This window comes from Anoplophora glabripennis, unplaced genomic scaffold (assembly GCF_000390285.2).
Source record: "Anoplophora glabripennis isolate ALB-LARVAE unplaced genomic scaffold, Agla_2.0 scaffold5, whole genome shotgun sequence".
NCBI classification, from domain to species: Eukaryota; Metazoa; Arthropoda; class Insecta; order Coleoptera; family Cerambycidae; genus Anoplophora; species Anoplophora glabripennis.
The window spans coordinates 3,079,180-3,091,541 of NW_019416525.1; the positions used below are offsets into that span (position 1 = coordinate 3,079,180).

At 36.7% G+C, this 12,362-nt stretch overlaps 1 protein-coding gene across 1 annotated transcript in view; it reads right to left on the reverse strand.

Annotated features, from left to right (window-relative positions):
- LOC108906778 (steroid receptor seven-up, isoforms B/C) overlaps window positions 1-12,362 on the reverse strand; it is a 53,180-nt gene that overhangs the window by 18,509 nt on the left and 22,309 nt on the right. The window contains exons 3-5 of the mRNA XM_018710137.1: window positions 8,107-8,405; window positions 7,885-8,049; window positions 7,744-7,825 (exon numbers count right to left, since the gene is read on the reverse strand). Of these exons, the coding sequence (XP_018565653.1) occupies window positions 7,744-7,825; window positions 7,885-8,049; window positions 8,107-8,405 (546 nt within the window). The remainder of the gene's footprint in view (window positions 1-7,743; window positions 7,826-7,884; window positions 8,050-8,106; window positions 8,406-12,362) is intronic.

Here is a 12,362-nt window from a genome sequence, read left to right on the forward strand (position 1 = left end):
CTGGTAAGTGAAAAATGAATGTTCGGATTGTAACAACCTATCGATAAATTTCTTTGCGACCCGTTACGTACGATAATAAATTCAACGGCGTTCCGAATGCAACTTTCTACTATTTGCATATACATTTTACCTCGGAGAGGATCGTACCCGTCGATTTTTTCCAACATCCTCCGCACCGGCCCCAAAAACCAGAATTTCCGTCCGCATCCCCGACTGGTTGATTTCCCAGTATAGATCTCGGGAGGCCGTGGCATATTTGAATGTTTGTACTATGTAAGCCGGTCTTCGCGTGTGTGAATTTGGTAAGCAGGTTAGGTTACGAAAGGTCGTGACTTGGTGGTACGCCGATGCCCCGGGGCCATCCAAGTACATGAGCACAAGTTGCGAAGTGCACTCCTCTTGGTCTTGCGCGCCCCCCCGGGCCTCTCGTCCCGCCGCCACGGGCCGAATACCTAGAGATAGAAACTGCCATCATCTGACACGGCGCGCATAGGCGTGCGGCGCCGCGCAACCGTTGCTTTGCGAGCTAGAAGTGTAAATCGACTTATTTTCGCCACAGGGGTCTCTACTCGTACTTTCAGCGCACCCTGTATACACAGCAAACAAGGAACCGTCGGCGCAGTTCTGATAAACGCTAAATTAACCCGAAAAAGTGATTTTTTACACGGTTTTTTTTACTAAATTTGGCAAATTACCTGGAATGTAATTAGAAAGTGTGGTGAATTTTTGAAAAAAAATGATTGTAATGTAATGTAACTGGAGTTTTTTCACTAAAATCACAATACGTGAAAATATTAATTCATTAATAAAAAACGTGATATTTTAAAACCTCACTTTTATTGGTGATAATTTTGATTTATAAAAATAGTAACAGCCGTATTTCCAGCCCTACAAACGTTTGCAGTGAAAAAATAAAAATTACCACCCTTTCGAAAAACTTTTACAGCGATAAAATACATAAAAATGCAAATACTTATGTCTGGCTCAAAATTTACTGCACTTTCGAATCGAAAAGAAGTCCGCTTTTGTAAGTGAAATAAATTTGAAAATAGTTTCAGCAATATTTTCAAACCTCGTAACGTTTACAACAAAAAAATATATAAAAATAACTTCACTTTCGACAGTGAAGTAAATTCGATTTAATAAAAATAATTTCCTTCACTTTCGAAAGTGAAGTAAATTCGATTTTATAAAAACAATTTCGACTAAATTTCCAGTCCAATCTAAAATTCTCATGAAATGATATCACTTGTGCTCTTTTTTATACTAAATATCTAAGTAGGACTGAAGAAATAACTACATTGTTTCTAATCATTAAAATAACATCTTTATTGGACAAATATCAACACGTAATTCAACCATGATAATTTAGTTAAATCATTTCTGCATTTTATAAAGCAACAGTGAGCAACAGATATTTGATGAAGTATCAGAAAAACCATGAAAAAACAATCGATAGTGCAAATATTCGAAATTTTGGCGGAGGCGCCAAGGTCAGCAATTGTTTATGTAAAGATCCTTTCTTTTCATCAAAATGCACACCTTTACACCGTTGCACAACTCCATTGGTGTATTTGTAGTCTGAAATTTCAAATTTTACAGCATTTGTTCTCTGCAACACCCTCGCTTTTTTAACCGACGAAGTAATTGAATTTGACGGGTAAAAGGTTATAATTCCAAGCAAAAAAGAAAGAAAACATTAAGTAAGAGATGCGGGAATTTCCATATAAAAATAATTAATTGCAAAAACAAAAGCAATGCTTCAGTGTCAGCCGTAGTAGGTTATTGGCACTCCTTGTTGATATTTGTTGTTATTTTGACCCTGCAGACGGTTATGAACGGCCGCTCGTGATGCCGTACCGGAACTTGTAGCCGCAACGTGCAGCGTTTGCTGATCTTCGACTCGTAGAGTTCGAAATACGACCCCACTTCCGAATAATCCAACTTGAACGTATTTAGAGGCCACTGGGCCCAAAACAAACGGGAATATAGTTCAAATCTCGTCCAGATAAGATTTCAATTCGTATTATTTATGGACCAGCGAAGGGTTGGATGTGTTCAACTGCAAACGGCAGAAGAACGCGCGTACAGGGCGACCAAGCTAAGCTTTTCGAGAAGAAATTTACTTCACTTTCGAAAAAGGGGCTGCGACGTGGTTGAGATTATTTTATACACCGAATTCACTTCGTTTTCGAGAAAACGGGTTGCTTTTCGAAGTGCAGTAAATCAATTTCAATTTACTTTCCAAAACATTTTTAAAAAGTGAATGAAGTAATTTTTATATACCTACATTTTTTCGTCGTAAACTATTTTTCAAAGGTGCAGTAAATTTTTAACCACATATAAATTATTTTTTGTATAAATGCACCAACTAACTAACGACAGAATTACATTTTAATTTTTGTGCATTTTATCATATTTCTCTTTGTAAAAGTTTCGCGGGCTAGGAACATGGCTAAAATGATTTTTACAAATCAACTTTACTTCATTTTCTAAAAGGACAATTCTCCATATTCTATACTTCACTTTCTCCATATTATATACTTTACTTATCCATTTTCTGTACTTCACTTTCGAAAAACGAGCTATTTTTCGAAAGTGCAGTAAATTTTTAACCATATATAAATTCATTTTTAGTTTAAATGCACCAACTAACTAATGACAGAATTACATTTTATTTTTTGTGCAATTTATCATATTTCTCTTTGTAAAAGTTTCGGGGGCTAGAAACGGCTGATTTTTACAAATCAAATTTACTTCACTTTCTAACATATTCTATACTTCACTTTCTCCATATTCTATACTTCACTTCTCCATATTATATACTTCACTTTCCACAAATGAGCTATTTTTCGAAAGTGCAGTAAATTTTGGGTTATCCAAACAATTTTGTTTTTATGATTAAATCTGCTTAATAAACATCTGTCAGGTTCAGAAACATCGCAAACGTCTTAATATACAGTATACAGAATGTTTTTGATAGGTTTGTCCGTTATTGTGAGATGGAACCATTATAAAACCCCAAAAAAGTTTATTCTGATCAGGACGTAGAATTCTATGTTGCAATTAAATAATTAACATTTAATGTTGACGAAATGGTTAATGCTGATGACAAATTAAACTTGGCAACATTCAACTTTGAACTGCAAAATTAACACTTAATAAATCTCAATTCCGTGTAACTGAATTATATGCACGGATTGTTCCAAATCAGGGATTACATCTCCGATATCGGGTTATCCGAATAATTTACGTATGCGTCAGCGTTATCGTGAATCAAGTAGGCATGGACAAAAAAGTCGGATTCGTCTCGTTTTAAATTTCACTACAATCAACATATTTTACATATCCGAAACGACATTAATTTTGGGAACTTTCTACAAGAATAATAAATAATCTTTGGGCATAATATGTGGGATTCTCGATTCGTTTTTTTTATTATTTTGACAGGAATTCCGTATAATCGTTAACACAGTTTTGGGAATCGTTTCCATAATTCTCCTATGACACGTCGCTTTCGCAATCCGTAGATTAAAATTTATAACCTCTTGATTTTTATTATTTACTGCCATTAATAAGCTTTATATTACAGATAAGTTAAAAGTTTATATGTTAAGTGAATGGAGGATGCGTGTCGGCCGGCTACAAAAATCCTGTCACGCCGATAAACTAGTATCTAAAACAAGGTGAAAATATTTTTGTTTTACATAAAACCGTGCCTTGATTTTAAATCGCATATTTTTCCAAAGGAATTTATGAAAATTTAACATCATTTTATCCGAATTAAAAGCCTTCTAATGGCAGTTACTCCAGCATTAAACACTTTTTCAGCATTTACTACATTGATATAGAAAACGATACGGGTACATTCTGCGGCCACCGCATCTTGTCTACATTCGCCGTACATTAGTGATTGCACGCTCTTGTAATAAAACTATTAACATATCGGGAGAGACGGTGTCCCTAATCGAAGCGTAATTTTTCTTCGAAGCTAGCGATTGTAATTAATTAGCGATATAATGAAGGGCGGCGTTAGCGATAATAAGCAAACGAGCCATAAACAGGGTTGTAACTAATTGATTTTCATATTCAAATAAGTGTTTACATTCGTCGGGCGTAGAGCAAGCAATTCGTTAGTTATGATAAAGCGAATATACGGACGTTTTACGTGTGAAAAGGTTTCTGGCCAGTTGGGCATGCAACTCTGTTGACGCTGTTCAAATCGTGACGTCCATATCACGGTAAACAAAGGCCGGCGTTCAGCATTTCCAGAAACACCACGGAACATGAATCCTGACCGCGACCGATGCCCACCTTAAATATAATAAATATTTGACACGACGGAGGTTTTTTAAAGTACTTAATTCATTTTGATTATCATACTTGAATAGAAAAAGTACAGGATACACCGATTAATAGATGAATATTAACAATGAATACAGTGTAAAATTGTCATCGTCTTTAATATCACAATTTTTTTGACATATGAACTCCTCAGAATTATAATTTCGGCGCCACTGGCGCAAATCAACGACATTCCTATAAAAATTGGTCCTGTATGTATGTTACTAGAATGCACCACTTCGAGATGAACGATAAAATCCTGACAAAACCAGCGTTTTCAGCGAGTCCAAAAACGTATATTATTTGGCCATTTTTATAAAGGTTTATAAAATTATGACAACATTTTTTTTAAGTCAAGGTAAATCTGACAAAACGAAAACGTATATTTGGCCGTTTTTATAAAGGTTTTGGGCACTTTAATATTTTGGTAATTTTTCCTAGAGTATACATAAACTATAATATAGCTCAAGAAAATTAGGACAAAATTTTTTTTTAGTTAGAGTAAATCTGACAAAACCAGCGTTTTCAGCGAGTCCGAAAACGTATATTTGGCCGTTTTTATAAAGCTTTTGGGCACTTTAATATTTTGGTAATTTTTCCTACAGAGATATAAACTATAATATAGCTCAAGAAAATTAGGACAAAATTTTTTTTAGTTAAGAGTAAATTTGGCAAAACCAGCGTTTTCAGTGAGTCCGAAAAAGGAACAGTTGGCCGTTTTTATAAAGGTTTTTGGCACTTTCATGTTTTGGTAATTTTTCCTAAACTATAATATAGCTCATGAAAATTAGGACAAAATTTTTTTTAGAAAGAGTAAATCTGACAAAACCAGCGTTTTCAGCGAGTCCGAAAACATATATTTGGCCGTTTTTATAAAGCTTTTGGGCACTTTCATGTTTTGGTAATATTTCCTACAGAGTATACATAAACTATAATATAGCTCAAAAAAATTAGGACAAAATTTTTTTTTAGTTGGAATAAATCTGGCAAAACCAACGTTTTCAGCGAGTCCGAAAACGTATATTTGGCCGTTTTTATTAAGCCTTTGGTCAGTTTCATGTTTTGGTAATTTTTCCTACAGAGTATACATAAACTATAATATAGCTCAAGAAAATTAGGACAAATTTTTTTTTTAGTTAAGAGTAAATCTGACAAAACCAGCGTTTTCAGCGAGTCCGAAAATGTATATTTGGCCGTTTTTATAAAGCTTTTGGGCACTTTCATGTTTTGGTAATATTTCCTACAGAGTATACATAAACTATAATATAGCTCAAAAAAATTAGGACAAAATTTTTTTTTAGTTGGAATAAATCTGGCAAAACCAACGTTTTCAGCGAGTCCGAAAACGTATATTTGGCCGTTTTTATTAAGCCTTTGGTCAGTTTCATGTTTTGGTAATTTTTCCTACAGAGTATACATAAACTATAATATAGCTCAAGAAAATTAGGACAAATTTTTTTTTTAGTTAAGAGTAAATCTGACAAAACCAGCGTTTTCAGCGAGTCCGAAAATGTATATTTGGCCGTTTTTATAAAGCTTTTGGGCATTTTTATATTTTGGTAATTTTTCCTACAGAACATACATAAACTATAATATAGTTCAAGAAAATTAGGACAAAATTTTTTTTTAATTGGAGTAAATCTGACAAAACCAGTGTTTTCAGCGAGTCCGAAAACGTATGAAAACGTAATATTTGGCCGTTTTTATAAAAGTTTTGGGCAAAAATGTAAAAAAAAACATCTACTTATTCTTCACGTTATGTATGAATAAAATCAAGTATGTAGGAATTATTTACATGGCTTACCTCAATTATTTTTTGCGACTTGACTGAACCGCGTTTTCTTTAATTTTAAGCACCCTGTATATCAAAACCGGACGCATGTTTATAGGAACTTTCTTTGTTAATTTGTGTGGTAAAATACGTGATTAGCGCCCATATACCAATGTTTTTCCTTAACCAAGCTACGTGGGCGTAGATTTCCGTCACTATTTCGTTCGTTTTAAACGAAGTAACGGAATAAACGAGATTTTCTCCGAGTTCAAGGTGTAAAGTTACCCCGAACAATACGGTATTGTCTTACAATTTCATAGCTAAGATAGAGTATGTGATAGGTCGGTCGGTTTCGATAAACAACGCATTGTTAAAATTGTATGTGACGCGGCCACCATTGTGGACTCTCGCATTATCTGTTGCTTTTCTGTGTTTCTCGCCTATGCTATCGGCGACTTGTGTCAAGGACTGGGCTCTTCTTTATTCGTTTTAATCACGCCGGCCGGCCCAATGGCGGCGCTACCGTCGCTCGCGGTTCGCTTGTTCCGCATTAATCACCGATCTATTTAAATACGTGAAAAATTTTAAGCCGGAACCACAGAGTTGAATTTCCCGCAGCGGACAGGTCCCGCGCATGCTCGGTAGCTGTTCGGCAACAATACTGATTTCATTTCTATACCATTTGCGCAGACTCAAACTCTACCTGCGCACAAGCAATTTGTCTGAACTTAGTGATGACGATTTGTCTTTTTAAAAGGGGCCAATGGAATTAATTTTACTACAAAAATTAAAGTTACTCGAAGGAGCTCATGCTCAAGGTTACTTGAAGGTCAACTCTGATTTTTACGTTCGGATGCGTGGTTAATTTATTTAATAAGATCATGTCCAAGATTATTTGAAGAGCAACTCTTGTTTTTTTAAGGTAATACAATTTTTGAAAGACATTCAAGCACATATGAAGGTCAAATCACCCTCTCGAACTTCTCAGGTGGGTACCTCATCAGAATAGCGCGGTATCGGGGAAATGATCTCTATAAAAGTGAATTGGGTCATCGGGGACCACCACTTGGTGACCTTGGATTTGACCTTGAAGGTCATTTTGATAAAAATCACTAGAATAGGCTCCAAGATGGTGAGATGATTTTCGTATCCTTGAGATCTGGCTCTCATGAATCTGAGGCCATAAAAATGGCAACGATAGACTTCTTATTGGAGAATTTGGTTCTACATGCTCTCAGCTTGTGGCCTTGGCACAGTGAAGATGTTTCAAATCCTATGGTATTAAAAAATCTTCAAAAAACAATATTTGACTTTGGAATAACCTTGCCCATTTTCTTCAAGGTTAAATTCAAATGGGGGCCCCCCCAATGACCCTGACAATTTTTCTAGAGGTCGTTTCCCCTATATCAAGCTATCCTGACAAGATATTAATCTGAGAAGTTCGAGAGTGGGATTTTAACCTTCAAATGATATGGGTTAGAAATTGTATTTTCCATCACAAAACAAGGGTTGACCTTCACGTAACCTTGAATACGAGCTACCTTCGTCAAACGGACACCAGATCGTCTGTCACGCATTGATTTTTTTCCCATGGGGTTGCGTAATCAAAGAAGAGTTTAGAGACTTACCAGTCGTGAAGAGCACTATCGCTTTGAGGCAAGAATATTCAGCTGAGTCTACGTGCAGGGCTTTCAATTTTTCTACTTGTTCCTGAAAAGTGACGTTTGTTTGGAACATTTCCTATAAGCAACAGCAAACTTGAAACTCACCTGAAATATCCTAATGTGGTCCATGAACTGAACCACCCTATCCGCGCACATAGGCGAGGCGTGGAGCCCAGCCGCTGCTATGAGGGGTGCCACATGGAGCGGCATGGAGCACTGACTCGCGTTCAGAACGAACAGCTCCGACCACACTAGTCTCAGCAGCGCCACCTACGACAAAAACTCGCTCGTTAAATAGCCGCTTTAACCCTTAACTCATCCACAAACCTGGTCAGTGACTTGGAGGTCCGGAAAGAAAGGGATGTTCCTCGCCCATTCGACTGCCGAGAAAAGTAGCCTGGCCGCCAGTTCGCATATGTTGTCTATTCCCATGATGTTGTTCGTTTGGATGCACTGGCCGTATCTACTTGTCGGGTATGGTTCCGCTCTTAATAACAACGATATGTAACTACTAAGGTACGTGTGGTTGCTCAGGGACGTCGTCACCGAGTCCGTGGAGTTGAGGAACTGATTCGACAGACCTGGAAGCGACGGTTGGGATGGCGGTACTCTTCCCCTTTGGACGGCTGCAACAAGGAAAATATCACTAAGGGGGTTACTGACGCTCTTTTTGCCTGTTGCCAAATTGAATCGAAGAGATTGATTGTGTCATCTATTCTAAATATTTCCATTTGCAGAATTAACAGATATTGGAAGAATAAGTTGTTTGTATTAAGTTATGAAGCGACGTAGATTTCGATTTTAAAGGCTTTAATCAAACCAAGGCGTAGCGCAACAGTATACGTACAAACGAGCATCATAATTTCAGCGTGGGGTTAAGTGCGGATACGGTGAACGGAAATGAGATTGAATCAGTGTTGTAAAATCTTTAACCACGAAACTTTGTTTTAAAACAGCAGGTGGATCATTATTTTCGGCAATAAAAATATCTGCATTTCAACAGGTTTTTAAAGGAACGTTTCGTCCCCATAAAATTATAATAAAAGTTGTTGAATCACACAAACATCGATTTTATTTTTACTTAAGGCAAACTCGTCTTCGCGGTTCGCAGTGTATACAGCGTGTCCCAGGATTGTGTGGTGAAGATGAAAAACTTTATGAGAAAGCGTTCTTTCCTTTAAACTTTTAAAAGTGACCCCAAGCAAAGTATCTTTTGGTATATCAAAAAATTTCACTATTGTTAACAACTCTAGTACCTTATTTCATATCGCTTAGGCAGCTTAGACACATCTCATTGCACCATAAACCCTAAACCCTATAACCCTGGAACACCATAATCTGGGATGTGTGGGGTTCTAGAACCACGAAACTGAGGAAATATGGATCTCATTCGTCAAAAATCCAAGATTGTATAATTCTGCGTAACCTGGGTTTTTCGCCCTGGGTTATGGGGTTACGAGGTTATGGGGTTATGGACCACAGTTATGTAGGTACTTTCTTACCCCTAATGAATGAGATCCATGCTCCCATAGTTTCGTGGTTATTCACCCTCACACACTTCAAGTTATGGGGTTACGGGGTTATGGGGTTATGAAGCTACGAGGTTATAGCGCAATGAGAGCATAGATTTGAATGGTTTTTCAACCGCTGACTACTGCAGTCAAATTGAGATCTCGAAAATCGCTTTTTAGAGAAGTTTCTTGACCTTAGGGTCAGAACACGAACCAATCCGGGAATTCTGACTTTACATTCAGATTCATCGTGTTAAAACACTATAAAGGATATTTTTTATGGTGCTATGTTATTAATTGTTAGTCAGTTTCTGGTTTAATTACGGGAAAGTTACAGGAAATGGGGTTACAGAGTTACGAAGCTACGGGGTTATGGGGTTATGGCGCAGTGAGATCACGAATCCGAATGTTTTTTCAATCACCGACTACTCGAAGTAAATTTGAAATCTCGAAAACCAGTTTCTAGAGGAGTTTCTTGATGTTAGGCCACGAAATTTGAATAATTCTAAATATTTAGAATTTTCACCCCCAAGAACGGCGGTGACAACATTTTTAAAATTATGGCGATGTTTCGCATGGTACTAGCTATGTCTTGTACACATTTAGTTTCGCGCAACTCACTCGGTTTCAAAAATACAATACCTATGTACGTTTTCAGCCACGAAATTTGAATAATTCAAAATTTTTCGAATTTTCACCCCCAAGAACGGCGGTGACAACATTTTTAAAATTATGGCGATGTTTCGCATGGTACTAGCTATGTCATGTACACATTTAGTTTCGCGCAACTCACTCGGTTTCGAAAATACGTATATATATACGTATATAAAAAACGTAAACGTAAAAAACCTATATACGTTTTCAGCCACGAAATTTGAATAATCAAAACACGAATCGATCCGGGAATCCTGACTTTAGATTCGGATTCATCGGGTCAAAACACTATGTAGGTAATACTGATCTGGTCACTTCATTTTTTGTGGTGCTGTGTTATCATTTGTTAGTCAGTTTCTGACTTAATTACGGAAAAATTATGAACTTTCGGGGTTATGGGGTTACGAGATTATGAAGTTATGGGGTTATGACGCAATGCTATTATGAATTTAAATGTTTTCCAACCGCTGACTGTCAACTCAGTTTGAATCTCGAAAATTGCGTGAGTTTCGAATGAAATGAATTTATTGTAAAACAGAAGTGAATGTAGAAGATGAAAAAAAGGTCGGGCGACGGTGTTATTAAAAGAGATAACTGGATCCGGAGGTGATGCGGTACAACTTCGACGGCCAGCCTAAAAACGCCCGCAGTCGATCGACTATCAAGTGAACCAAGTTCATCACTATCCCCGAAGATATAACGAATAACTTACCATTTATCAAGCCACATGGATGTCTAACATCATTTATATAAGTTGTGACGTTTGAATTAGCATTGATTGCCGTTCGGCTTTTAAATTTTTTCGACATATACATATACATATATATATATATATATGTTCATCTATCGTATTGTCATTTTAATGTCTATTACATACGGATGTGTGCCGTTGAAAAAAATACGAGAATGTAGACCAATCTGTTGTGGCCGATGGGTCCGCAGATGCGTGGATACATAATTTTACAATATCCTTTGTACCACGGACGCTACAAAGATGACACGGAGATTTTTATCGTCTTATGTAAATTTGTCGTTCCTTCTGATATACGCGAACTTACGTGATTTGGAACGGCAAATCTTATCGTTGCGTCTGCGAATTCGCTCCATATGGTACAACTCGTACAAAAAAAATGCCGAGGGAAAATGTTTTTATAGGAATACAACATCAAAGAATGAGACGATTTTGTCGTATGGACCAAGAGTTTTATTTTTTGAGATACAAGAAATATAAGTTGACTTTGGGACAGTCAATAGCGTTTTTCTCAAAAAGGGCGCATTTTTAACGATTTCAACAAGAGTACAATTTTTACGTGAAATGAAATTTTGCATAGGAAAATATAATTTGCATTGCAGAAAACACAACCTCAAAAAAGTTACGTCATTAAATGTCACTGGATAAGGTCGTAACTAGCGACCTCTAGCNAGGAGTTTCTTGATACATGGGTCAAAACACGAACCAATCCGGGAATTCTGACTTTAGATTCGGATTCATCGGGTCAAAACACTATGTAGTGGACACTGGTCTGGTCACTTCATTTTTTGTGGTGCTGTGTTATCATTTGTTAGTCACTTAATTACGGAAAAATTGTGAACTTTCGGAGTTATGGGGTTACGAAATTATGAAGCTATGGAGTTATGGGGTTATGACGCAATGCGATTATAATTTTAAATGTTTTCCAACCGCTGACTGTCAACTTAGTTTGAAATCTCGAAAATTGCTTAAAAAAAGATAAATTGCTTTCTAGAGAAGTTTTTTGATGTTAGGGTCAAAACACGAACCAATCCGGGAATTTTGATATTCGAATTCATGGGGTTGGATTCACTGGACTGGTCCACGGCTTGGCCTACTTCTTTTTAGTAGTGCTGTGTTATTATTTGTTAGTCAGTATCTGTCGTAGGGTTATGGGGTCACGGGATTATGGGGTTACGGGGTTATGGGGTTCTGGCGCAAGTCATTTTTAAATCTCAAAAATAATCGCTTTCTGGAGGAATTTCTTGATGTTAAATTCAAAACACGCACCAATCCGGGAATTGTGACTTTATCTTGACTCAGCCCACTTTTTTCGTATTACTGTAATCATTTGTTTCTTTCACTATCAATTTGAGTACTGTGCTTTTTAAGGGTTTGAATGTTACTATATATTGTAATTATGTATAAGAATATAACCGAGTAATAATTTACGAGGCTTTGTTTATAACGATGCCAAGTTCTTTGGCATCCTGTTAAATGATTATAGTACTTCACGCATTAATACATTCTGGCGTATATTTAAACGTTGCAAGCTCCGAACTGAAGATATACGATGAATATTTATTCTATCAAGTGTACACCTTAGTCTAAGTGAGATGAGATGGTACATAAAAAATAGCGTGAGTTTCGAGTGAAATGAATTTATTGTAAAACAGAAGTGAATGTAG